The following is a 27,597-nucleotide window of genomic DNA, read 5'->3' on the forward strand; positions in this document are numbered from 1 at the left end:
GTGTGTGTGTCTGTGTCTGTGTGTTTGTGTTTCTGTGTGTCTCTATGTATGACTGTCTCTGTGTGTCTCTGTGTCCGTGTGTGTGTGTTTCCCTTCAAAAGCACAACTCTCTTGGACTCAGAGCTCTACCTGCATTTGCATGTGAGGAGATGGAGCCTCAGGGGGTACCTTGCCAAGGTCTCACAGTTCAGATGTGTCTGGGCCAAGGTGGGAGCCAGGTGTGCCTGACTCCACACTTTTCCTAAATTGCTCGACTTAGAGGAACCGGAGGGATAATGTGGGTCAGGACTTTTCTCTTTCCGTTTTTCCTGTGCAATGATTACATTATTTATATTTAAATGGACTCATTTTTTTTTAAGTTAAATAAATAGATTTGAGAAGGAAATAAAACACATCCTGGCCTGTAAGCCAGGCCCTAAATGGTCTCCCCCCCCCGCTGCCCCGTTCCCTCTCTGAACCACCACCATGTGGCCTCAGGGACCACCCTATGTGAAACTGCAACTCTCCCCACCCCGGGCATCCCTGTCCTCCCTCCCCGCTTGATGTTTCCCTAGAGCTCTTATCACCATCTAGCAGGCAGCACACTCTTCATGCTTATGCTCAGCCTCCCTCCAGTACCTCCCTCCCCAAGATGCAACTACACGACAGCAAGTCTTTTCTACCTGTTTCATTCATTGCCATTGCCTTGGCTTCTAACAATGACGACCTCTCAGTATACACTCACTCAGTAAATATTTGTTGAATGGAGAAGAAACCATTTCTTTGCCATATATATATATATATATATTGAGAGAGAGAGAGAGAGAGAGAGAGAGAGAGAGAGAGAGAGAGAAGGAGGGAGGGAGGGAGGGAGGGAGGAAGAGAGAGTTCTGCTTTTAGAATAAAATGGTTAGAAAAAGCATCTGTTTAAAGGTATCAGACAGCTACCGAGGCATGGGGGGACTTATAGGACCACAATCTGGGAAAGGAGTGAAACCCAGAGAGGTAAGCCCTGCATTTGGGACAACTTTTCCTCTAGAGGTATCTCCCAATTCCAGAATGATGGCTGAGAATCTGAGATGCTTAGTAGACCTTTCAACAGATTCATGGGGCTGAGGAGGAGGAATTGGAGTTGAACTCCTGCCAGGTAGGAAGTCGCTAGTCACCACAGGGCTACACCATAGGAGCAAGAGTGAATCATAAATAGACCAGATCTTCAAATCACTTCAGTCACCAACGGATTTGTGGTAAGCTGGGATTGCTCATGCCTCTAGCCTCTCACCCTGCCAGATGCATACATCCAGAACCTCAAATTATTTTTGCAGTTTTCATATACACTCTGATATTCAATCCAAAGTAGCCAGACATACAAGGAGAAAACCAAGAGAAATAACATCAAAAATAAACTGATAGTGATTCTGAAAATAGCAGTATTAGACACAGCCATTAAAATAATTATGCTTAATATGTTCAGATAATCAAGAGATAACGTCAAGAATTTTGGCATAGAAATGGTAGCTATGTTTTGACTTACCACATCGAAATTCTGGGACTAAAAAATACAAAAACTGAAAAATGCAAAAAATGCAAGAACTTAATGAATGGTTTTACCAGCAGATAGCATGCACCCAAAGCAAGAATCAGGGAACTAAAGCATCAAAGATCAGAAGAAAGCATCCAGGTTGAAGCATGAAAACACAGAAAAGAGGGTAAGAAATGTCTGGGAAATTGTAAAGATGTCTAACATACATTAACTGGAAAATCAGAAAGAGAGTAGACAGAGGATGGAGAAAAAACAATTTTTGGAAGATAATGGCCAACATTTTTTTTTTTTCCTGATGAAAAGCCACAAGTCCAAGAAGCACTATGGATCCCTAGTAGGGTAAAAACAAAGAAAACCACAACTCTGCACAGCTTAGTAAAACTTCTGACAACCAAGGGCAAACAGAAAGTTATTCTGAAAAACAATCAGGATAAAAAGATATGTTACCTTCAAATAAGTAAGAATAAAATGGAAAGCTGACTTTTCAACAAAAACAATGGAAGACAAAAAAACAGCAAAATGATATTTTCAAAGAGCCGAAAGAAAATAACTGCCAACCTAGAATTCTCCAACCAGTGAAAATATCTTTCAAAAATAAAGGTGAAATGAAAACACCTTTTCAGTCAAACAAAAGCTAATAAAATTTATCCCTAGCACACTTGCACGAAAGAAACTACTTACGGAAATATAAGTAGAAAATCCTCATATGTTTGGAAATTAAGATGTAAGTGAGGTGTACTTCTCAGTAACCAGGGGACAAAAAAGAAATCACAATGGAAATTTTAAAGTAGTTTGAATTAAATGATTATGAAAATACCACATAAGGCATATCAAATTTTGTCAGATACAGCTAAAGCCGTGTTTAGAGTAAAATTTATAACCTCAAATGCATATAGTCTAAAACATGAAAGGCTGAAAATCAATGATCTAATATTCCATCTCAAAGAAGTTAGAAAAAGAATTTTCGTTAGAGAACATCAGCAAAGACAAGTGAGTTCTAGAAAAGATTAATAAAATTGATAAACCCCTTGCAAGGCTGTTTATAAAAAGAGAGAAAAGGAATTGATAACTAATGCTATTGGGTTGGCCAAAAAGTTCGTTTGTGTTTTTCCGTAAGATCAGAATGGATAGATCCTGAAGCATTAAAAACATAAGAATGTATCATGAACATGTTTATAAAATATATTTGAAAACTTTAGATAAATGTACAAATGCCAAGAAAGAAAAAACTTACCAATACTGACTTAAGAGAAAATAGAATTTCTGTATAGTCCTATTCTATTAAATAAGTCGAACATGTAATTTAAAACCTTTTAACAAAGGAAATGCAAGGCCCATATGGCTTCTTTAAGAAAGAATAACACTAACACCATACAATCATTTCCAGAGGGGACACTCCCCAACTCATTTTATAAAATGAATGTATCCTTGATTGTATATCCTAGTAGGAGCTTTCCAAGAAAGGAAAATTACAGGCCAATATCATTACAAAACAATGATTTTTGCAGTCATATATGTATACATTTTCGGTTATCCATACATGTGCACCAAAAGACTTGTACAAGAATATTTATGAGGCACTATTAGTATTTTTAAACTTTATTTTATTGAAGCGTAGTTGATTTCCAGTGTTATATTAGTTTCCAGTGTACAGCAAAGCAACTCAGTTATGCATATATCTAATAGTTTGTATCTGCTAATCCCAAACTACCAATCCATCCCTCCCCAACCCTGCTTTGGCAACCACAAGTCTGTTCTAAAGAGATTGTCTGTGAGTCAATTTCTATTTGATAAACAAGTTCATTTGTGTCATATCTTAGATTCCATATGTAAGTGATATCATTTGGTATTTGTCTTTCTCTTTCTGACTTCACTTAGTATGACAGTCTCTAGTTGCATCCATGTTGCTGCAAATGGCATTATTTTGTTCTTTTTTATGGCTGAGTAATATTCCACTGTATATATGTACCACATCTTCTTTATCCATTCATCTGTCGATGGACATTTAGGTTGCTTCCATGTCTTGGCTGTTGTAAATAGGGTCACTATTAGTGTTAACCCCAAACTGTCCATCAATAGTAGGGTGGATAAATTGTGGAATACTTACACGTTGGAATACTACACAGCAATGAAAACAGACAGATTAGAGCTACATGCTACAACACTGATGCATTTCACAAACATAATATCAGCAAAAGAGGCAAGAAATAAAAGAAGTACATATTCTCTGATTCCATATGCTAATCTTTGGTGATTGCAGTTAGGCTGGTGGTGATCTTTGGGAAGAAGGGGAAGGATAGTGATTCTGAGGGAGCACAGCATGGGGGCTTTCTGGGGTGTTGGTCTTGTAAGTTGATTCTTTTTTTTTTTTTTTTGCGGTACGCGGGCCTCTCACTGTTGTGGCCTCTCCCGTTGCGGAGCACAGCCTCCGGACGTGCAGGCTCAGCGGCCATGGCTCATGGGCCCAGCCGCTCTGCAGCATGTGGAATCTTCCCGGACCGGGGCACGAACCCGTGTCCCCTGCATCAGCAGGAGGACTCTCAACCACTGGGCTACCAGGGAAGCCCGTAAGTTGATTCTTGACCCGGGTGGAGGTTACACAGGTGTATACATTTTGTGATGATTCATCAAACTGCACACATATTATTTGTGCAATTTAAAAATGTGTGTCATACTTTAATCTTCAAATTTAAGTTTATATTCAGTGAAACGCTTAGTTTTGGACTGGACTCAAATTTTTCTGCAACCCCATAGAAAAATGCAATTATCCAGTTGTCCCTGGAGTATTTCCTGCAACATCTTTGAGTGCCCTTAGACAATATTTTCCCTCAATCCCTTCTGCTTTGTATGGGCTAAAATGCTACTTCTGGAACTGGACTCTAGGAGGAATCTGGAAGTTAGGCTAGCTCTGTGTGAGGGAGCCTATCCCCAGTTGCTCCTTTCATTGCATCAGGCCACGTACCCTGAGGAAGCGGAAGACTGTAAAGTGGTTCTGGAAGTTGTGAACTGCTCGGTAGATTGGAACTGTTGTTGATGTTTTAGATGAGAGGCACTCTGCCCTCTGTGCACTTGGAGTCTGCAGCCCCTGTAGGACTGGCCTTTGAGACCTGTTCCCATAGACCACAATTATAACCGCACCAGCCTGCCGGTCTGCAACTCCCAACCACTGGCGACCCCAGCAACCTCACCTTTACCGCAGCCTTGGTTAAGTAAAAAACGGTAGAGTGAAAGTGCCTTGGGGACCCAATAGACTTTGATCAAGCACGTGTGCAGGGTCTGGTGCTGTTCTCCGAAGGAAATTTTCTGTGGCTGGAAGTGGGGAAACAGACAATATACAAGTACAGGTGACCCTTGAACAACGCGGTGGTTAGCGGTGCCGACCCTCAGTGCAGTCGAAAATTCACACGCAACTTTCCAGTCGACCCTCCATACATGTGGTTCTGCATCTGCGAATTCAACATCGGATTGTGTGGCACTGTCGTACGTATTTAGTGAAAAAAAATGTGAGTATAAGTGGACCTGCATGGTTCAAAGCCATGCTGTTCAAGGGTCCCCTGTAAATACCGAACGAGATACTTTCAAAAAGCACTGAGTGCCATGAGGAACATAAGAAAGGATGGAGAGATAAGGAGTGACGGGGAGGGATTGATTTTGTTGGGTGAAGGCCTCCATGAGGAGGTAGGGCAGTTTCCTATGGCTGCTGTCACCAAAAACCACACCTGGGGGGCTGAAAACAACAGAAATTATGCTCTCAGAGTTCTGGAGGCCAGAAGTCCAAAATCAAGGTATCTGTAGGGTTGGTCCCTTCTGGAGGCTCTGAAGGAGAATCTGTTTCATGCCTCTCCTGGCTTCTGATGCTGCTGGGAAGCCTTGGCATTCCCTGGCTTGTGGCAGCATCACTCCAGTCTCTGTCTCCATCTTCACGCGCCCCTCTTCCCTCTGTGTCTCCCTGTGTCTTATCATCTTATAAGGACACCAGTCATTGGGTTTAGAGCCCACCCTAATCCAGTGTGACCTCACCTTAACCTGATTCCATCTGCAAAGGACCCGTTGGGTCGCATTAGTTCCCGTTAGCAGGAGGTAGTGAGGCTGAGCTGAGACGGGAAGGACAGTGGGGCGTCAGCCTGTGGAGCTGTGAGGACAGAGGACTCGGGATAAACAGAATGACAAAGGCTGATATCCCACGATCAGAATGAGCCTGGAGTGTCTGGTAAATCGTAAGGCTGGGGCACCTGGGGGGGAAGAATGGCAGGATACAGGGTCACAGGTCAAGAGGGGCCACTCAGGTGTGTGGGATGCTTGGTCCAGCAACACGAGCCCAGGGTAATCAACCAACCTCATTTGCCCGGAACTCAGGGGCTTCCCGGGACACAGAATTTTCAGTGCTAAAGCCAGGGTGGTCCCTGGCAAACTGGGATGAGTTCGTCCTCCTGCAGCCGGCTACCTCCTCATGGCTCACCACTGGTTTAGCCAGCAGTATCTCATTTTTGCCCGAAATTTCACAATGGGCAAGGAAGGAGAGTCTCCATTAATTGACATTAATTAAGTGTCCTGTGTGCCTTTCACTCTGCTAAGCGTTCTCCAGGGATTCAGTCTGCGCAGGCACCCTGTGAAGGAGGCGTTCTTCCTGTGCCAACTGTGTGCCACGTCCATTACCACGACCATGCCTCCTCTTTCCTACCAGCCGTATCATTTCCTTAATAGCTTTTCGTGAGATGATGATGATAATTATCCCCAGAGGGTAGGGGGAGTGTCAGGGTGAGGACCTAACAGTTTTCCAAGTGTCCATCAAGTGACCAAAAGTGAGCCAGGTGCTTTATATGTAGTAATTTTATTCCCACCGCAACAGGAATAGACAGCAATTATGACCCTTCTTTCATAGATGGGTAGGCGGAGGCTAGGAGAAGCTAACTAACTTGATCAAGGTCACCTAGTGAGGAAAGCAGGGCTGTGGGACTTGAATCCTGCGCCTTCCTCTCTATTCCACTGCCCCCTAAGCAACAAGGTGCCGCATTGATCCGTGGCCACTTGATTTTTCCATGAGGCCAGATGCTCTCAATATGTGTGTTTGGGATAGAAATTCAGATAGCATCTGGTTTGTGTTGCAGCTTTGGAGATAATTCCTGTCTCTTTGCACCTTAAGCGTGTTTCCCTTGTGTGCTGAACCAGAAAAACTTATCCTGGGCTGAGATGCAATGAATGAGATGCTCAGCTTATAAATTGGGCAGCACATTCCCTTCACTATTTCTTTTTAGGAAGGGCTTCCCTGAATGCTAGAAACTGGGGTGAATCCAGCTTAAGATGAAACACATCGATTGGTGCCTAAAGTGTGTCGGGAACTGTACTCTAACCTCTAGGCATCAGGAAGCCAGGGCAGGAAAGAAATTTTTGATTGCCCAAACAATCTGGTGAAAAATTAGAAGACAATAGTAGTTCGTGCTAGTAATGCTGACTTGAACGCTGAGTGAAACGCTGAGCAAATCTCAACTAACTCTCACAGCAATCCTATGAAGTCAGTCTCAGTTCTCATCCCCAACTTGTAGATAGAGAAACTGAGGCTGAGAGAGGCTAAGTCTCTCAGCCCAAGTCCTCAACTTTTGTAAGTTGCAGGGATTTGACCCAGGAAGCAGTGTGACTCAGAGTGTAATAAGCAAGCCATGAATCTGCCTGGGATAAGTGCATTTGTAGACCTTCATGGGTCTGTAAAGGGTCTTAAGAATAAACCTGCCCCGAAATGAGTAGAAAACAAAGTTTCTTGAACCTGACAAGGCCTCATGATATTTTTACTAACAGAACCTCTATGAGTGCAGAGTATTATGTTTTATGAGACATATTTATAACTATTACTTTTTAAATAGAAATATCAGTCATAAGCCTTTGAACACATAAATTTATCTCAAAGGTTATGAGACCCTATGTGAGTGACGTCGTCTATAAAGTGCTGTACAATGGGTTTAACAGTATCTGTCATAACTGAGTTCCATGATTTACCTAAGGAGGTGCCGTTAGCTGGCGGGAAAGTTCAAGTTCTAGAATCAGAGACCTGATCTACTGGGCAAATAATCTCTTGGAGCATTTTTGGATGTCCCTTGGTGATTTGGGAAAGTTACTCAACCTCTCTGTGCCTCAGTTTTCTCATATTTAGAATGGGGATAATGATAGTACATTTACTTCAGAGGGTTGTTATTTAAAATAGATAAGTTAATATATGAAAAGAGAGAAGGAAGATCCCTGCTACTCGGTAGGCACTATGTGCGTTGGTTATTATTATCACTACCGTCACCATCACCACCAGCATCACTGCCATCAGCTACCACCATTTCCCCTCCTATGAAATCCACCTCCCAGCCATACTCTATGGAGTAAATAATAAAGTGCATGTTAAAATGTTGACAGTTTGTGCAGAGTGCTGGGAATGGTGTTGTGGCTACAGCACTATTTTTGTCAAGCACAGAACAGAGGGAGGTGCTGTGACCAGAGTCTTCCTTGAAGAAGACAGCTCTCTCACTGCTGCCATGCTTCCTTCACAGGCATCGCCCTCAGTGTGCTCCCCATGTACCTGAGCGAGATCTCGCCCAAGGAGATCCGCGGCTCTCTGGGGCAGGTGACCGCCATCTTCATCTGCATTGGCGTGTTCACGGGGCAGCTGCTGGGCCTTCCTGAGCTGCTGGGAAAGGTAAGTGTGCTTACCTTTGCTCCCCAGCCAACCACGTCCGTTCTCACTTCATGTCACCATCTCTGCTCCCCACGTCCCTTGCCAGACGAAGGGTAGTCAGAGGTGAGCCCTTCCTCCAAAAGCTTGTCCCTATGTCCTAGAATTCTTAAGCATTCAAGACTTTTGCTTATTATTGGACAAGAGTTGTTGTTGAGTTTCTTTGATTGGGTTTGATTTTTTTTTTTTTTAGAAAATAAAAAATATACAAAAAATTCAAACCTTACAGAATGTTTGAATCCACCCAGCCAATAGCTATTGTTAACAGCTCAATAATTTTCATTTAGGCTTTTTTCTTTGCTTATCTAAACTTATATATACATAGTTTTGTTTTGTTTTTTAATGGAATCGTGCCATATACATTGTTCTGTTACTTGCCGTCTTCATTTAATATATTTTGGGCATCTTTCCAAGATGTTTGGCTTCGCTCTACCTCACTCTTGAGCCTTTCTTTCCCACATTAATATGTAATTGCACAGGCTTCTGTTGTTGGCTTTCTGTTTTGGAAACAGGAAGGCCTGACTTTAAATCCCAGTACAGGCATGTACTTGCTGTGTGGCCTTGGCAAGGAGGAACACCTCACCCACATAAAATCAGTTTTAAAAATTGCTGCCTTTTCAATAAAATCACGCATTTCATTGAAACATTCAGATATGCACACAAATATACATACAACTATATAAGTTTTAACATCCTCATGTCTGTTCTTTATATCTTCTCTCTTGACTTAATATGATTTTGCTTTCTCTCTCTCTCTCTCTCTTTTTTTTTTTTTCTGTTTTTTTGTTTTTTTGACCACACTGCAGGGCTTGTGGGATCTCATTTCCCCGACCAGGGATTGAACCCAGGCCACGGAAGTGAAAGCGCTGAATCCTAACCACTAGGTCACCAGGGAACCCCCTGCTCTCTCCCTTTTTAAATAACATGTCCAAAGGGTTGCCTCTAATTTTGCTATTTGAAAGACTAAACTCTGTTATCCATTTTATTGCTTTCCAGTTTTAATTTCTGCCTTTTCATTATTATTCATACATTTTTTTCCTTGAACATAGATTTGCCAACATTCCCAAAATTTTAGTATGCCACTTTCTCAATGTTATTTTTCTAAATAATTTGTCATTTTGATTCCATATTGGGAACAATTAATTAGAATAATGTTTTCAATTCCCAAACAGATGTGACTTTGTTCTTGTCACTCACTGCCAGTTTATTTTGCTGTGTAAAGAGAAAGTAATCCATAAATTCCTCCCTTGGGGAACACGTTAAGGTTACTCTGGCCAGTTTGCAGTCCCCTTTTAGAAGTATCCCATGTTTGCTCAAGGACGGTAGCTTTTTCTTGGCACATTGTAACACAGAGAATTGGTAATACAAAATGACTATGATGTCATCACAACAATTATTGTTAATCTACAAAACGCTAAGGAAAAATTTCACATGAGATTAAAAAGAGGTGAGAAAATGTGATTCTATCATAGACAAATGAACTCCAAAGGGCAGGGCACAGAGCAGCCCAGTTGCAGCTGCAGCATTGAGTCACGGGCATGCGGGTTCTGGTGCCAGACTGCCTGGGTCTGCCTTCCAGCCCCACCACCACGCGCTGTGGGACATTGAGTAAAGTTTCTGAACCTCTCTTAGCCGTTTCCTTACTTATCAATGAGATTACAACAGCATCTCTCTCATGGAGGTTTCTTGTAAGGCTTGAAGAAGGAAACAGATGTCAAGCATTCGGAACAGTACCTGGAGCTGGTGGTAAATAGATGTCAGCCAATATCTCATTTAATTCATGTAGCAACCCTTGGAAATAAATATTATTACTTTCTATGTTAGAGATTAAAGGTTCAGGCTCAGAGAGGTTTAATAATTACCCCAAATGGCTACAGCAAGAAGGCAGTGGAGCCTGGTTGGAGCCTGAGCTTCCTGGCTTTAGAGCCATGACCTCTGTGGTGTAGGACATGCAGAGCGGGACTTGCAGATGGAGAGCACAGGGAGGCATCCCCAAAGTTTAGAGTCCTGGCACAGGAAGTCAGGCAGGCCAGTCCTCTTCGGTCTCATATGTTTCTCATGTGGCCCCAGCCCCTGAGCTCGTGAGAACACTTCTTTTCCGTGAGCTTTTCATCTTGAACTCTGTCCTTCGTTCAAGCCCAGGAAGAAAAATCCATTTGATTTTTATAAAAATATAAGACACGTATTCATCCACGTTAAAGTGGATCCAGACAGCCCAACACCACTTTCACCTGGTGAGAATCTTCTTTATTTCTCCAGTGACTTAGAAATCACATCTTTTCCCTTTGAAATGAAGGATCTCATTTGGGGCACGCCTCAGATGTTTTCTACAGCCGGAGAAAACATGCTGGTGGGTGGGGAGCAGCCACACGATGACTCTCCTTTGATGGAAAATAGGAAAAAAACAAAAAAATTAGAGGGGCTTCCCTGGTGGCGCAGTGGTTGGGAGTCCGCCTGCCGATGTGGGGGACCTGGATTCATGCCCCGGTCCGGGAAGATCCCACATGCCGCGGAGCGGCTGGGCCCGTGAGCCATGGCCGCTGAGCCTGCGCGTCCGGAGCCTGTGCTCCGCAACGGGAGAGGCCACAACAGGGAGAGGCCCGCGTACCGCAAAAAAAAAAAAAAAAAAAATTAGAGACTGTCCCCTCCGCATCTTTGCTGCCATTTCAGAGGTCCTCACAGGGTGATGTCCAATCTCCTTCAGACGACCTTCTGAGCTCTGAATTTTCTCTTTTAGATAATTCAGCCTTTCTAATGGGGCAGTGTGAGTCCTGTTAGCTCCCTGTGTCGGCTATAATTGAGTCTTCCTCTCCAACAGTAGGAAAAAGAATTCTGTTCTGTGTGGGAAGGGCTCTGGCATCTATCAAGTGTTAGAGCTCATGTCTGAAAATTGCAATTTTTAAGGTTGATTTAGTGACCACTTCCAGCTGTAGTCAGAGGGCTGCCGTGCAGATATCCTTCAAGTGTGATCTGTGCCCCCCACCGATTCCTGCTGAATCTGAAACTCTGGGGGTGCGACTTAGCAATCTGTGTCTTAAGAGGCTCCGCCACCGGGGAATCTGATGCCGACTCAGTTTTGAGAACTCCAGGGAGAGTGATTCAGAGCGAGGACCCTGGGACCAACGCCTGGGGTAGGATCCTGGCTCTACTGCCCACTAGCTACGTGGCTTTAGACACAGCTAACCTCTGTGCATCTTTGTTAGTAAAATGGCAATAAGTGTGCACAGCCCACTGAGTTCTTGTGAGAATTAGATGCAACGATACACTTACAGTTCTTACGACTCACTCCCTAAATATTAGCTCCATTTGGCTTCACTCCATATAAGGCATATGCTGGACCCCTCACCGCCTCACCTCTTTCCTGTGAACCATCAGAGTTAGCTGTTCCCACCTCAGTCTTCCTCAAATGACACTCCTCTCTTAAGAGACTTGCTTTGCTCTGCTACGGAGTCAAGTGCTTATCCACGTGACGATCTTTCCCAAGCACAGAGGTCAGAGGTCTCAGTTCTTTGTATCATCATAGATCTGACAGTGGGGTCCGTGACACTGAGATGCTCCCTAGGTGTGGAGGGAATGCACAAACTTTCCTTGACCTTGGAATGATGAAGAAAACCCCAATTCATGAATTTTCTAATGTTGTTTTGCTCCTGAGAGCACAGGCGAAGCCCCGTGCTCATCAGCTGTGATGTGTGTGGGCAGGCATAAGGCCACCGAGTGCTGTGCTGTGGCTCTGGGCTGTCCCCTCTCCTGACCTCGAGCTCCTCATTCCTAAAAGGAGGGGCCTACATGGAAGTCGCTCTAAGGCTCCTGTCTGCTCTAGCTGCTGTGTGATGGCTAATGTCGTGGGTGGCGCGTGCCCCTGGGCTGGGGCCGCTTCAGCTCGGCCCGTATCTCAGTTTGCAGGCAAGGAAGGTTGAAGGGATTCAAAGGTACATTTAATTGATCTTGAAGTCATGCCGTCTGGAATTTTAAAGACAGTCTCTGAAGCTTGCCTGAACTTTGCCGTCCTGTCTTTGAGACAGCTTCAGGGGAAAACGGTTAACCCAGCTGCCCTCTGAGTAGGTGACCTGGCGTGAGTGTTGGAAAGAGAGAGTTTCCTGAGCCCCAAGAAGGAAGAGATGGGTGGCTCTGGAGGTTTGCTTGGTCCTAAGTGTGCTGCCCTGTGACTCACATGGCCCCAGCAGCCAGACTTGTATGCCTCAGAGGGAAACCTTGAAGGCAGAACAGTTCAGCAAATGTCAGGCAGAGAGCAGGGTCATTGCATTCTCAGACCTGGGCCCTGAGCTCCAAAAGTTCACATTTGCTGTGGGCCTCTTCCACACGTTAACTCATGGAATCCATGCAACCACCCTATGGATTAGGTACCGTCGGTATCATCCCCATTTCACAGATGAGGACACTGAGGCAGAGAGAGATTTACAAATGTGCTCAAGGTCACACAGGTAGCGAGCTGCAAAGCTGGGATTTGAATACAGGATGCTAGAATCCCTGCTGTTTTGGCCTTGGCCTTTCTCGGGCAGAACCCAGCTCAATAGAAGTGCTTATAACAAAATGCTCCCTGCCCACAGCCAGGTCTTACTGTCTGTGGTCCAGTATAATACGTTCTCTTCACACAAATGCTTCTGAACAGCAAAGGTACACCCTTATCACCTCCATAAGTTTGGCCGTTTTATCATCATCCCCATCTCGTGAGGCTGTTGGAAAGACAAGATGGATGTGAAATGCCTTGTGATCTATATATTGCTGGACAGGTGTCCAAAGAGATTACATCACCTGCAGCCTCCAGCGCTCTTTGTGCAATGGCTCATTCTCCCTGGGGGCACTGTCATCATTAGACCCATTTCTCAGATGAGGAGAGCAAGTCTCAGGGATATTCAGTGCCTGATTCTGGGCTGCATGGCTGCAGAGGAGGACGGTACCCTCAGCCCCTGGCCCCCCGGCCCAGCCCCATCCAGTGCACCCTGTAGCAGCCACTCTCTCTTGGAAATAGGTCCTGAGCCATCTCATGCAGGCCCCTCACCACGCTGGGATGGGGGGAACCTTACAGGTAAGATCTGAAGTGACGCCAGGAGGCTGAGCCTCCAAGATGGCAGCTCAATCCCATCCTGACCTTTGATTTGCCCGACTGTCTAGTGCAAGTCACTCAGTGCCTCTGAGCCCCAGTCCCCCCATTTGGAGACCAGAGGGGCAGGGATGATCCTTCATTCACACAGCAAAGGAGGAGATGAAAGGGTGGAGCAGGAGACCTAGAATTTGCAAGCAGTGGGTTTCATCCACATCACCTCACTTAAATTTCATCTCAACCTGGGAAATAGGTTCTGTCATCATCCCATTTTACAGGTTGGAAAATGGAGACTCAGGGGAAACCTTGCCCAGAGCTATCTGGCCAGTGATCTTGGACATGATTTAAACTTGGGGAGGCATTACGAATGTGTTATCGTATGTGAGACCCTCAAGCACACTGCTCAGTCCTTCCCTTCATCTCTGTGAGGACAGGCATGTCCAATTCACCTGTCATCCTTGGAGCATGTACCCTTTACCCAGAAGACTCGCAGAAGATGTTATTGAATACATGGGTAAGAGCTCCACCCCCATTTCCGAAGGAGTTGTCCTGTTTCAGGAACCGTGCTGAGCTCTTCACTGTCTGATGTGATCCCCACAACACACAGCAATCCTCTAGGACCTGACTGCTATTATTATACCCGTTTTGCAGATGAGCAAACCGAGTCCCACAGGAAGTTGGAGAACTTGCCCATGGCCACCCACTAGCCAGGGAGTCTGGCCCAGACCCTTGCTGATATCGCCCTGTACATCTGTAACCAAAGCAGTGCAGCCCAGGACTCTCACTTGACAGGGAGCTACTGCCCAAGACCCGAGCACAAAGTCTGGGGCACTCCGTGGCACTTCGCCCAGATCCAGACTGTGGTCGGGTGCCCTCTAGTGTCTGCAGCCTGCAGGAGCCCAGGCCCCCATTTGGACTTTGTCTATTGGTGATGTATTCATTCATTCAACAGACATTTATTGAGCACCTACTGTGTGCCTGGCACTGTTCTAGGCTCTATACAGCAGTGAACAAAACAGACAAGGACCTCTGACCTCACGAACCTTGCATTTTGGTGGAGGACATAGATCAGAGGCAGATACATATTTGAAGTCAGTCAGTAATGAATGCTGTGAAGCAGAACAAAGCAGGAAGGAGGGAGAGGGTGGCGAGGGAGGCTATTTTAGACAGGTTCTAGGCAGGCAGGGTCGGGGGGAGAGGCCTCTGGGGCTGAGATGCATGTGAAGCATGGGAGCAGCAGCAGAGGCGGATTGCTGGGGGAAGAGTCCTAGCGCTTTCCCAGAGATGCCTCTCCGGTAACCCTCACCTAACCTGGCTTCTTCCCACCCCCTGCTGGTCCTGTCCATCTCCCACCAAGTCTCCAACTGATGCAGCGCCTCTCCCTCCCCCACCACTGCCCCTAAATTCAGGCGCTCCTCACTTCTCCGCTGGACCACTCCAGGAGACTTGCATCTGTAATTTCTACCTCATATAGCCATATAATTCTGACTAACTCAAATCAACCAGTATTTATTGAGGAGACACAATGCACCAGACCTCACAGTGATGAGACAGGCAAAGTCCCTGCCTGCAAGGAACTCGCTACTAGAAGGGCAGATGGAAGGGACCACAGACAGTGGCGTTCCGTGCAGAAAGCCCAAGGGTGGATAGACCACCAGAGCAGCCCTAAGGCAGCAGGGGACGCCCAGGGAAGCCTTTCTGGAGAGGGTGGTATCCACCTTAAGGATAAGGGGACAATTAGGTAGCCAGGTGGTAGGGAAGGGAGACACCATTCCAGGTAAAGCAAATGGCCAGTGGAAAAACAAAAATAAAAATAAGAAGATTGAGAGAGAGCTAGGCACATTTGGAAGCAGAGTGGCTCGATAAGAGTGCCACAGATTGAACGAATGACAACATGAATGAGTTAAGGCACTGAGATATTAGCATTGCTTTAAAAATCCAGCCCCATATCCTTGGTGTGCAGAGAATGGAGGGTACTCAGAGGCAGAGGGGATGGGAGCATGCACATAGGTGCAGCCTAGCTTCTTATAGATGCGGAAGCAGCACCCGAGGGGGAGGGGTGCCATGCTTGTTCATTGGTGGGTTCAGCAAAGAGCCGCCAGGGGTGTCCGTGTCCAGGGAAGGGGCACCAGATAGCTGACAGAGACTCCAAGGGGGACAGAGCACCCAAGGAGGAGGGACAGTGGCTGATGAAATTAGATGGGAGCCCCGGATTGTGGGTAAGCTGGCCTGTAACTCCTAGACTTCCCGCTCATGTCTGAAAGATGGGTTTCGTACACTCATCCCAGACACGAAGTCACAGGCTCAGCATAGCAGATCTAATCGCAGACACACTCTTCAATTAGGATGGGCAACTTGTGTTGGCTCAGGACCACAGCAAAGGGAAAAAAGAAGCAACATCTCTTGGCTCCCAGCCACGTACCAGGCCCACGCTAGGATATCACAGCTGTCAACCTCACAGCAACCCTGCAAAATAAGTGTTAATTACTCTTCTCATGCGATTCCAGAGAGAACAAGTAATTTGCTTAAGGCCCCAGAGCTAGTAAGTAGAAGAACCAGAACTGAACTTGGGTCTAATTCTGAAGCTGAGTGGGGCTGTGAAAGGCCCAAGGTTATGGCCCAAATTTGTGACCCAAAGTCTTGGCGCTCATTGGTAACTAGGCTGGTACCTGACCACTGGCAGTCACACCTTCCATATTCCCAGAATCCAGGTCATCCATTGGAAAGTCCAAATCATAGGCCGTCCTTGTGCTTCTGTGAGCCTCAGAACAAGGCACATTTCTTTCTTTTTTTTTTTTTGTTTTTTTGTTTTGCGGTACTCGGGCCTCTCACTGCTGTGGCCTCTCCCGTTGCGGAGCACAGGCTCCGGACGCACAGGCTCCGGACATGCAGGCTCAGCGGCCATGGCTCACGGGCCCAGCCGCTCCGCGGCATGTGGGATCTTCCCGGACCGGGGCACAAACCCGCGTCCCCTGCATCGGCAGGTGGACTCTCAACCACTGCGCCACCAGGGAAGCCCCAAACCACATTTCTTTGTCTTCCTTTCTTGAGCTCCATTTGGAGGACACTGATCTGATCACAGATGAGCCACAATGAGGATTTGTAGCAGGAGGTGACAGACAAAGCCCTGGTATGACTGGATCTGAACAATGAGACCCAGAAACCAGGATGATTCAGCTAGAACTCAGGAGCCTGACGAAGGGGTTCATAATGAGCTTCAAGTTCAGGCAGCATTAGTTAGAAAAGAATGCTGGTTACCTAATTCCCTCAGGAAAGAGAACAGTGATCTCTATAAACGTATTGTCAGAGAAATTGGACTGCTCAGGTTAAGAGCACAGAGCTGGGTGGACACCACACTGCCTGGGGTGGGTGGGCCACTCTGCCATTTATAAGACGCATGACTATGAATGCATTCATTACTTAACTTCTTGGTGCCTTTGTTTTCTCATCTGTCAACTGGGAATGGAGGCAGGGGTGTTGTGAGGGTGAAATCGAGTTACTCTGTATGACGCACTCAGCAAATTCACACGTGCTCAGTGTCAGCCTGTCACTGTAGGTTGGCCTGGGGAGGCACTCTGCAGGTCAACAACCTTTAAACATTGCATGGATTTCTCTCTCTAAAATGAGGAAGGGACAAAGTTGATTTCATGGAAAATTTTGCTGCAGGACTTTTAACCTCTCTCCACCTCTCCAGCCTCGGTTTCCTTATCTGTAAAATGGGAATAATAGCTACTGACCTTACTTTCCCATATGATTGCTCGAGAACCAAGCGAAGCAGAGGGCACTCAAACCCTTTGAAAAGCAGAAACATGTTGTAGGAAGCGGGTAGGGAGCTGGCGTTTCTTGAAAGGTGACCCTGCGCAGGTCACTTCACTCACGTGTGGCACTTGGGACAACTTTCTGAGAGGAGAGTGTTACACCCTGGGAGGGTAATTTCAGTATTATTTCTAAGACAGGAAAATGCGAGGGTAATCATACAGCGATGTTCTTGAGGTGTCTTTTGTTGTTGAAGTCAGAGTCAGACCATGAATACGTACAGTAAGTCCCCTACCTACGAACGAGTTCCATTCCGAGAGCGTGTTCATAAGTCCAATTTGTTCATAAGTCCAACAAAGTTAGCCTAGGGACCCAACTAACACAATTGGCTACACTGTACCAGCTATATCACCGCTGATTTTACGCTTGCTTCCAGACGTCCTGGGCTTGAAATAAAGACACTGTACTACTGTACTCTATACAGTACTGTACAGTAAAGTACACAGAAGCACAACCACTTGTAGAGGATGCACACAGGTGACAATGTACACCAGACACGTGAACTAACTTACGTGATAGGACATGCAAACACATGTTCGCATCTTTGAAAGTTCGCAACTTGAAGGTTCGTAGGTAGGGGACTTGCTGTACCTGAATCAGCAATTCTAGAACAACACGTTTGCTGCAATGACCTGAGCATCTTAGCGTCTGGATTGTACCCTGTGGGGTCAGGTTGTGTTGACGTCTGCAAGATCTGGAGTGGAGATGGTGAGAGACTGACCCATCCTAAGGTGGTGTAGTGTGGTGCAGACACAGCTGGGGACATGGTCCCCACCCCAGGGCTCTGTTAGCTGCAGCCAGCAGGGTCCCCCCTCTGGAAGATGGTTGTGGGGACATCGAGGTCATGGGTTCCATGGACTTTCATTGACCGGTGCTGTGAGACCCAGCTTGTGACAAGTAACAAGCAAGGTGCATTCAACCCTTTTACAAAGCATCCCTTCGGAAGGTGACTGTTTCTCCCTCGCTGAATGGCTGATGCACGGACCTGCCCCTCACCCTGGTGGAATCCGTTTTGGTAACCGCGTGAGCCACTGGAGCTGAGCTCGAGTGATCTCTGATGAGTTCTGTACAGAACTTTCTACCGAGGAGCAGGATTGGTTCGGCCCAATATCATCTGCATATAAATTCACTATTTAGCTAGCAGCTGCCGCGAGGGAAGGCGATGGGTATTGCCTCGCACTGAGAACCACGTGGTATCAGGAATAATGTCACAAAAAGAGCCCCGTGCACAGTTCAGAAGAGCCACGCTCTTATTCAACTCTGTCCCCCAGTTTCTCATGTGAGCTTGCCTCAGCTGCTTAACCTTTGTGGGTCTCATTCTTCTCTTCTATAGACTGCAAATTATAATCATACCTCATAGGGGACTGTTATTTATGCTACTTTAGCCCTTTAATAGGATACCATGTAGGGAAGTTTTATATGTGGTGTGTGTGTGTGTGCGTGTGTGTGTGTTTAGTACTTTAAAAGCAGGGGTGTGTGTTATTTCAGGGGTCTCTATCTTACCTGCAGCATCGCTTACCTATGCCATTCATCTTACTCAACACGTATTCAGTCAAGAAGCATTTACTGAACACCTGCCAAGTGCCAGGCATTAGGAAGAAACATAAAAGAACATGGCAGGGGGCGGCCCTGAGAAGCTCAGTCTGGTCGGAGAGACATACCCATAAAGAAATACGTGCTGTACAGGTAACAAGTGCTTTCACGGGATTCTGTACCAGCAAGAGATGTCATCCAGAGGAGGAAATGCCGAAACTGTGAGGATACGTAGATGTTCTGTGGATAAGGGCAGGCGTTCCTGGGAGAGGAAGCAGCAGGTACAAAGGCACAGCATCATGAAGTCAGCTTGTTAGGCTCAGGGGCGCCCTCGGGTTGGCAGGACCAGAGCAGAGGGCTCCTCTGTCTAGCCAGTGGCAAGGCTGGAATCCTGGAAGGGTGGTCATAAAACAGGGCTTTGTGTTCCAGGCGAAGAGATTTGAACTTGATCGTGAGGGCAGTAGGGAACTGCTGAAAGTTTTAGACAGAGAAGTAGCTTAGAACGTCAGATTCACATTTTAGAAGGATCACTCTGAGGCTGTGAGGGGAAAGCAAAGAATGCAGTAGGATTTCGGGACAGTTAAGATGCTGCTGTCAGAATCCAGGCAAAACGTTGTAAGAAACTCCCCTAAGGCAAATGCTAGCAAGGTAGAAAAGGAGAGGGTGCACAAGACAGAGATTTCAGAAACAGAGCCGATAGGATTATATGCGGATAGGCAGCAGATCGGATGGCGGTGGGAGGCCTGTGAGTTAAAGGCAGGAATGGAGGTGATGTCGGGTTTCTTAATTGAATTTCTGGACAGGTGGCGATAGCCCCAACTGTGGTCCAGGGACAGGCATGCGTGGGCTGGGAGGTGGGGGACACCATGCAGAGATTATGGAACCCAAGGGTTATCAGTGGAGCTGTCCCCTAGGCAACTGGAAATGTGAGTTAGGGGCCCCAGTGAGAGGTGTGGCCCGGATGTAGAGGTTGGGAGTCATGGCCCCATACATGTGTCTTAGGTTGGGTTCCCCAGGGAAGAGACACTGAGATGGAGATCTGTGAGCAGGAAGTTAACTGGGGAGTGTTCTCAGATCAACACCTGTCAGGCAGTAAAGGAAGCAGGACTCAGCAGAGGGAGAGGGTGAGCTGCCCTCAGTCGCCACAGAGGTCTCAGCCCGCAGGGAGCTTTGGACCTGGGAGGACCCGTCAGAGACGCACCACTTTCAGGCAGGGGAGGAGAGGCCTTTGTGCCTCCACGTCAGCCAGCCGCTGGGTGAATCTTGCTGCTAAGGAGGCATGAGTTGCCTTGTGGAGGAAGCATCCTTCAAGGGCATGCGTGTGAGGGAGGGCGGGGACCCACCTGCTCTCGCACAGCCAACAACACTCCTGGCAGCTGGGGGATGAGCCCCTCAGTTCTGCGCCACACGCCACTGTCTGCCGCAGGTGGAGGTGAGGCCCTAGGTTCTCAACTGGTTGCCACTGGAGCCACCTGGACAGCTTGAACAACCCAGCGCCCAGGCCACGCGCCCAGGACACTTAACCCCAGATCTCCAAGTGTGGGAGACCATGGGCATCAGTAGTTTTCAAAATCCCCCAGGTGATTCCAGTGTGCAGCCACGTCTAAGAACCACTGCCCTGGGGGAAGTGATGGAGACGAACAGAAAAGAGGGCTGGGCTCAGATCCCTGGGAAGGTGCTCAAAGAAACGGGAGAAGAACCAGGCGAGAGGTGTCCTGGAAGGTAACAGGCAGTGGATTCCAGAAAGAAGTGCTCCCCTGCAGCAGGAACCCATGTGGCACCATGCCTGAGGGAGAGGGTGACCCAGCTGCTCTAAAATACACCTGGGATTTGGCTTTCATTGGGCATTGTAAGGTGGCAGACACAGAGACACTGCCTTTGAAAGAAGAGTTGATTATTCACAGTCCCCTTGTGAAGGTGCGCACCACCCCATGCAGGGCCACACGGGGAAGCACCAGGGTGTGTCAGGAGGCAGAAGGAGAGAGGACAGGGCGCGGTCCAGAGCCTTTACTGTGGCTTCTGTGGGAAGGAATGGGGGAGGCAAGCTTGGGAAAGCTCAGGATGACATAGTTTGAATAATTTCACGTGGTCCCAGGGCTACAGGGGCTGTCTCTACTTGTCTGGTACCTGGCCCTGGGGCGATTTAGGGCAGGGGGCATATTGACTTGGTGTGTCAGAGTTAAATAGAGGAAGTGGTTGGTGTGGGCTCTGGATTGGTTGGTTTGTATGTTAAAGGCATGCTCCCAGGCAAGTTGTTTGCTAGGAATTAGCTCGCCTGGGAGGGGGAGTCTCTCCAGGATCAGTAAGGCTCCAACATATCAAATCATCATAAAACACAGGAAGTAAAAAGCAAGGTTAATAACCAGCCCCGAGGGCCCTCAGTTTGGAGGTCAGAGTGGGCTGGATTTCAGCCTCAACTCACCCCCTGGGGGCACCGGGCACAACTTTCACAGTACACAGTAGCCTTGACCTTGGATTCCTTGGGGCTGCAGAGGAGATGACTCTTCAGAAGAGAGAGAGAACGAGATGCAAACTCCCAGGTCAGGGAAACTGCGGTGGGAGGGGGCTTCATCCCAGGGATGGAACTCTCCAGAATTCCTGTGAAAATGCTCACAAGGAAGGAATATCAGCTATAAATGTCCTGCCAGCCCCAGGGAGCTGACTTAGTTCTTTACTTCTTCCATCGTTGTGGGGAGGGGGGTGGTCAGACGCTGGGTAGAAGCTGGGGGAGGGCAGGGGGAGGAAGAAAAATGAACCTCAAACATCTACCTCCCATCCCCACCTCTTTCCACTGCAGACTCCAGCTCGATGCAAGCTTGGACTGGCAGGGGGAGAGGGGTGGAAAATTCGTCATTCAGTCAGGTTGATTTTGAAACTGTGACTCTGGGACCATCTAAGATCCCTGAGATGGGGTGGGGAAGGGCACCCTCAGTGATTACATTTTGAATGAATGTAGGAGACAAAAACCAAGGTTGTGATTCGAAGACACCATGAACTCTATGTTTTTAAACTTTGTTGCAGTTACATTTGTAAAGTATCCAGCATGGAGCTTGACACTTGGAGAGCTGGATGAATGTTAGCCTTGAGTCTAATGAATGAGATCTTAAATATGAAGACATGTAAAGAAAAATAGCCTATTTCATCCCCCAAATAGCCTTGTGAGGGAGATCTCCTTCCTCCCCTTCTCACCTCCAGTAGCATGGAGCTCGGCGGCCTTGGGAGCCTGTCCTAGCAGTGGCAGGAGTGGCCACCAGCATCACCTTCCCGGCTCCACTTGACTGGGGGGCGATGGCACGATGTGATGTCCTTAAATTAGAACCTGACTTGGGATAAGATCAATGATTCCAACTCTACTTAAAAGTTTTTGCTATCTCATCATGGTTTTATGTATGGAAAGGCCTGAGGTCATCTATAGCTTGGGGGAAATAGAACCTAGAAGTCTATTTTAAAAAAGGGAGCCTTGCAGATGAAAGAGGAAGATAACTGAGTTATCGCAAGACCCACTCACCTTACCTGAGAGAGAGTGAAAATCATCTCGGCAGACAAGACTCCATTTTTCTTCCCTCGTAAATAAAATAAGCAAGTGTAAGGGCTCTGACCTCATGCTTTACTGAACACAACTCTAACTGGCACCACAGGGACTCATCTGAGAGTCACTCTCCGTAGCACTTAGCGGTCCCATGTTAGGTGGGTCATACTGTTACCAAAAGTGGGGTCTGGCTGCTCGCCCCTCAAAAGCCAATAAAGAGGCAAGTTGATGGAAAGGAAAGTTTGCTTTATTTCAGCTGACGGCAACCGGGGGTTGGCGGGGGGAGGGTGGACTCCCGTCCAAAAGCTGACTCACCGCCCGCCTCCACAATCAGGGGGCAAGAGCTCTTATAGGTGGAGGAAGGGGGCTACATGCAGAAGCAGCACAGTCAGCTCCGACAGTCATCTTGAAATTGGTCACATGGTGGTCTGATCGGCATCATCTTGACTGTTTTACTACAGTTAATCTTCAGTTCCAGGGCTGGTTTGTTCCCATTTCTTTGAGTCCAGTTCTTGGAATTGTGGCAATTTATGTCATGGCTACAGTCTGGTCATCATGTAGTTAACTTCTTCCACCTGGTGAGGGTTTTCGTATCTATAAGACAGCTCACAGGATATGGCTCAGAGTATTATTTATAGCCCTTGAATAGAAACTAAAGGGCCCTGACTATGCTTAATGACTAAACTATTATCATTTAGTCCTGTTGGACAGTTTTCCTTTGCTTCTGCATTTTCTCACTTCTCTGATTAAACTTATTCTTTACCTAAAGTTTTTCCACAGACAAAAGGCAGGTGGAGAACACAGTGCTGGGTCAAGGACCATAGGGTCCTTCTCCATTTCAATACATGATTTTTTAAAACATGCCTTTTTGTTTGAATAGCTCCTGAGAAAGAAATGCAGGGCTTCCCTGGTGGCGCAGTGGTTGGGAGTCCACCTGCCAATGCAGGGGACACAGGTTCGTGCCCCGGTCCGGGAAGATCCCACATGCTGTGGAGCGGCTGGGCCCATGAGCCATGGCCGCTGAGCCTGTGCGTCCAGAGCCTGTGCTCTGCAACGCGAGAGGCCACGACAGTGAGAGGCCCACGTACCGCGAAAAAAAAAAAAAAAAAAAAAGAAAGAAATGCAAATGGCAGGGCTCTTTGCAACAGCGATGGTATGTAAGAAGCCCCTTTCCACGCTCCTGTGTTTCTCCAGTAGGTATTTATTGAACAACTACTATGTGCCAGGCATGCTCTCTGCCCTCAGGCAGCAAGAAGTCTAAACTGTAATGGGAAATGCTGAGACCTCGGCTCGGTGCTAGGACCAGGTACCCAGGAGCATCTTTGAGGACCATTGGAGGCTGATGGAAGAGGTCAGATCCCCTGGGTCTGGTGGCTTCATGGTCCCTCCTTGGTCACTGAGGCACCTGTGACCAGGCTTCATGGATCAGAACTCAGGTTCTGGGGTCTGAGACCTGGCGTTCAGTCGGGGCTCTGTGACCAAATTGGGGCCCTGATGAGTCATTTAACCTCTCTATGCTGTGGTGACTATTTCTGTAAACTGGGCATCATCATGGGCTCCATCTCGGTGGACAGCTGTGAAGATGCAAAGAGATAGTCTATGTGATGAACTTTGCACGGTGTTTGGTAGTAAAAACTGCTCTTTCCTGTGGAATGCTAGTGTGTGGATTCCTAGGCCGAACACTTTATACATCTATTAAATCATTTAAACCCCCCCACAATGACCAATGTATAGACATAAGCATTATCCTCATTTTACAGATGAGAAAACTGAGGCATGAGCAGTTAGGTCACTTTCCCAAGGCCACAGAGAGTGGGAGAGAGGCAGCATTCAAATCCAGACAGCCTGCTCAGGATCTGTGCCCAGGCTGCAGGTCACTGCTCATAAGTGTTCACGATAGTTATTACGTCGTTGGCAGATCAGACGTATTCATTCATTGTTATAAATGCTTAGATAAAGCACTTGGTGCAGCCATCCATAGAAGCAAGGCATTGTGGTTATTTGTATTATTATTTGGGTGGGTCACATGGCATAATATGGCTGAAACAGTCTACTTAAAATGATCAACGACCCACATACCCACTCGTACTTCTCTTGGTAGAAGATGGGCAATAATTACTCCTAAATACAACATCTCTCCCTGTGACTGCCTAACATTTCTGGGAAACCTCTAAACACTCACTGGAAAGAGCCAAGTTCACGTACTCCGCTGTTGGCTAAGCTCGGGGCCTCGGGAGTAAACTGTTGCCCGAGCTCCACTCTAAACATTCCCGCTGTTCTTCCTCCCCGGTCCAGACACCATCAGCACCCCAAGCTGGGGCTCACCCACCCTGGGGTCAGTAGCATCAGTTTTTCTCCAGAGATGGAGCCCAGATCACAGCTACCAAAGTGATCACCGTTAGGAAAGATTGCATTTAAGACTCTGTGGATCACAGGCTGTACTGGGCTTCTCAGTAATACTGGGAATCCATTCAATGTACTCACAGACTGCATGATTCCAGAAATACTGAATTGTAGATTCGGGGAAATAGGGGGTGTCCATCTCAGTTCAAAGGCTCCTGGTTGTTCTCAGAGCCAGGTCCAAGTGCCATGGAATAGCAGCAAAGCCACCCATGACCCAGCCTCCACCCAAGCTCCCATGTCTCCAGCATCCCCTGGTCCTACATTTCCTCTACAGTTGTTGTTCCCAATGATCCTGGGTGGATCATGCCTCAGCACATCCGTACTTGCTGTTCCTATTCCAAGAGTACCCTTCCAGCTCCCCTCCTTCTTCCACCCAGTGGCAGCTCCAAGGCTGCCACCTCTGGGAGGGGCCTCTCTAATTTGATGCTGTGGGAAAAGCTTGGGCTTGATTCCCACCTGTGCAGTTGCTGGCTGGAGGCCTCGGCACAGATATTACATTGTCTCCACATCTCTCCCGTGCAAATAGCACCAGCTGCTGGAAGGTCAAAAGACACAATCATGTGATGAGCTCACACCATGCCTGGCACATAGTAGGAGCTTAATTGGGTTGGTCCCCTTGTCTTTTCCCCCCAGCTTTCTGGTTTTGCTCTTACTGAGACAGTAGCCAAACTCTAAGAGAAAACAAAATAAACACACACACACACAAAAGGTGTAGTGAAAATTCTACTTATATGTATGTCATTTTTTTATTCCATGATTCTTTTTAAAAATTAAGATATAACTCACATACCATAAAATTCATCATTTAAAAGTGGTTTTTAGTATATTTGCAAAGTTGTGCAACCATCACTCCTTTCTAATTCCAGAATATTTTCATTACCCCTGTTGATGAAAAATTAATCAGTCGATCTAAGAAAGAAATGGAAAATTTTATTCGAGCCAAATTTGAGGATTATAACCCAGGAAGAGCACCTCAGAAAGCTCCAAGAACTGTTGCACCTGTTAGAAATGAAGGCAGAGTTATATAAGTTTTTTGAGACAGAGGGGTGTACATTAAATGACGTATTATTGACCATTTACACAATCCAGATCCAAGTGTCATCGTGGCCCCTTCCAAGGTCAAGAAGGAATGTTATCTTTAAGGAGCTGTCTTGTTGATGCAAGGAGACTGTTCCTCTTTATGGCTGAGCAGGTATTGCTGCTGATGGGGGAGGTTTGGTGGATGCATAATGCAGATACACGGTGCACAGTAGTGGGCAGAGGAGCCAAAGGGCAGGGACAATTTTTTATTTAAAATTTTTCTTGTCTTGCCATAAAATATGAATTTTATTTCACACCCCAAAAGGTAACCCCACACCCGTCAGCATTCCCTCTCCGCTCCTAGCCCCTCAGGGCCACTTGCCTGATATGCAGCAAAGCCAGTGTACTGCACCAGGTTTTGGTGAAGGAAAGTACAGCATTTATTGCAGAGCGCCAAGCAAGGACAACAGGCACTTCCTGCTCAAAAAACCCGAACTCCCAGATGGCTTTCAGGGAAGGGTTTTTAAAGACATTGTGAGGGAGGGGGTCACAGGGCGCCCGATCAACTTGTATGCAATTCTCTGATTGGCTGATGGTGAGGCAACAGGATGATGGTTCAGGAATCTAGATGTCGGTCTTCTGGCTCCAACCAGCCTGGGGGTCTATAAGTTGATGGTCACTCTGGGGTCTGCCTGCTGATGGTCAGCAGTTTCCATCTAGTGGTGAAACCGTGTACGTCAGATTGGGACTTGAACCCACGGTCTTTTAATTGAGATCACGCACCTGGTCTCAGGACTTAATGAAGCTCAGGTTCTTGATGTTTCATTGCAGACAGAATTCAGTGAGAGACAAAGTGATCTGTAAGAAGTGGATTTATTTAGAGAGAAGCACACTCCACAGACAGAATGTGGACCATCTCAGAAGGCGAGAAGCCTCAAAATATGGCTTGGTTAGTTTTTATGGACTCGGTAATTTCATAGGCTAATGAGTGGGAGGATTATTCCAACTATTTTAGGGGAAGGGGCGGGGCTTTCCAGGAACTGGGCCACCGCCCACTTTTTGGCCTTTTATGGTTGGCCTCAGAACTGTCATGGCGTCATGGGTGTGTCATTTAGCAAGCTAATGTATTACAATGAGTGTATAATGAGGCTTAAGGTACACCGGAAGTTGAATCTTCCGCCATCTTGGACCTAGTTGGTTCTAACCAGTTTTTGTCATATCCTATGGTGGCAGGAAACCACGCATCTTGTAAACAGTGGGGGTCCATGGGCAGACAAAGAAAAGCAGGAAGCTCCAGACTGACAGGAAACCACACCTTTGGGGTGATAAGTGTCCTGGAAGCAGACAAAGAAAGATGAGGCAATTCGGGAATCTCTTGTGTCCAAATGTAACCTGTTGTTCATTATGCTCTCATTACAATAAAATTAGCCTTGCAGATAAGTACCCATCATGCACCGACACCGTGACACTTCTGATCTAAGCTAAATAAGGACAAACATCCCTCCTCCCCTTGGGAAGATGGAGCTGGGATGAAAATCAAGGAATACAACCCCCAAACTCTTCCTTCCCCAGGGAATATTCTACGCCTTCATTTGTATACCCTGACTTGCCAAAGAAGCCCAGGACAGCAGCTCACCTGTCTGCCCCTCTCTGAGAGCGTATTGTTGCTTAAATAAATTCTCACGTTACTTTCTTAACCTCCCTGCCTTGTCTCCGACTTCTTCTGCAACGAGACAAGAACCTTAAATTCACCGGGAACAAGGGCATCTGAACCTTCTCCCTTTGCGAAGCCTTTCTAGGTCTGGATGTGTCTTCTTTTCTCCTTGTACTTTCTTAGGAAATAAAACATTCAAGAATTCCACAGTGAGAACTTTGGGTTTTTTTCCTCTTTCTCCCCATCAGAACTGCTGTCTATTGATGTTCTCTCCTTTCAGAGACACGATGAGAGTTTATTTGTAAACCTGGGTTTTAAAAAAAAATCAGGAAGAATGCTGCCTTAA

The 27,597-nt window shown here is 46.8% G+C and overlaps 1 protein-coding gene across 1 annotated transcript in view; it reads left to right on the top strand.

Annotated features, from left to right (window-relative positions):
* SLC2A9 (solute carrier family 2 member 9) overlaps window positions 1-27,597 on the top strand; it is a 122,797-nt gene that overhangs the window by 45,094 nt on the left and 50,106 nt on the right. Inside the window, exon 5 of the mRNA XM_027104038.1 lies at window positions 8,053-8,198. Within this exon, the coding sequence (XP_026959839.1) occupies window positions 8,053-8,198 (146 nt within the window). The remainder of the gene's footprint in view (window positions 1-8,052; window positions 8,199-27,597) is intronic.

This window comes from Aethalodelphis obliquidens, unplaced genomic scaffold, assembly GCF_003676395.1.
Source record: "Aethalodelphis obliquidens isolate GAN/ISIS:26980383/991018 unplaced genomic scaffold, ASM367639v1 scaffold6, whole genome shotgun sequence".
NCBI classification, from domain to species: domain Eukaryota; kingdom Metazoa; phylum Chordata; class Mammalia; order Artiodactyla; family Delphinidae; genus Aethalodelphis; species Aethalodelphis obliquidens.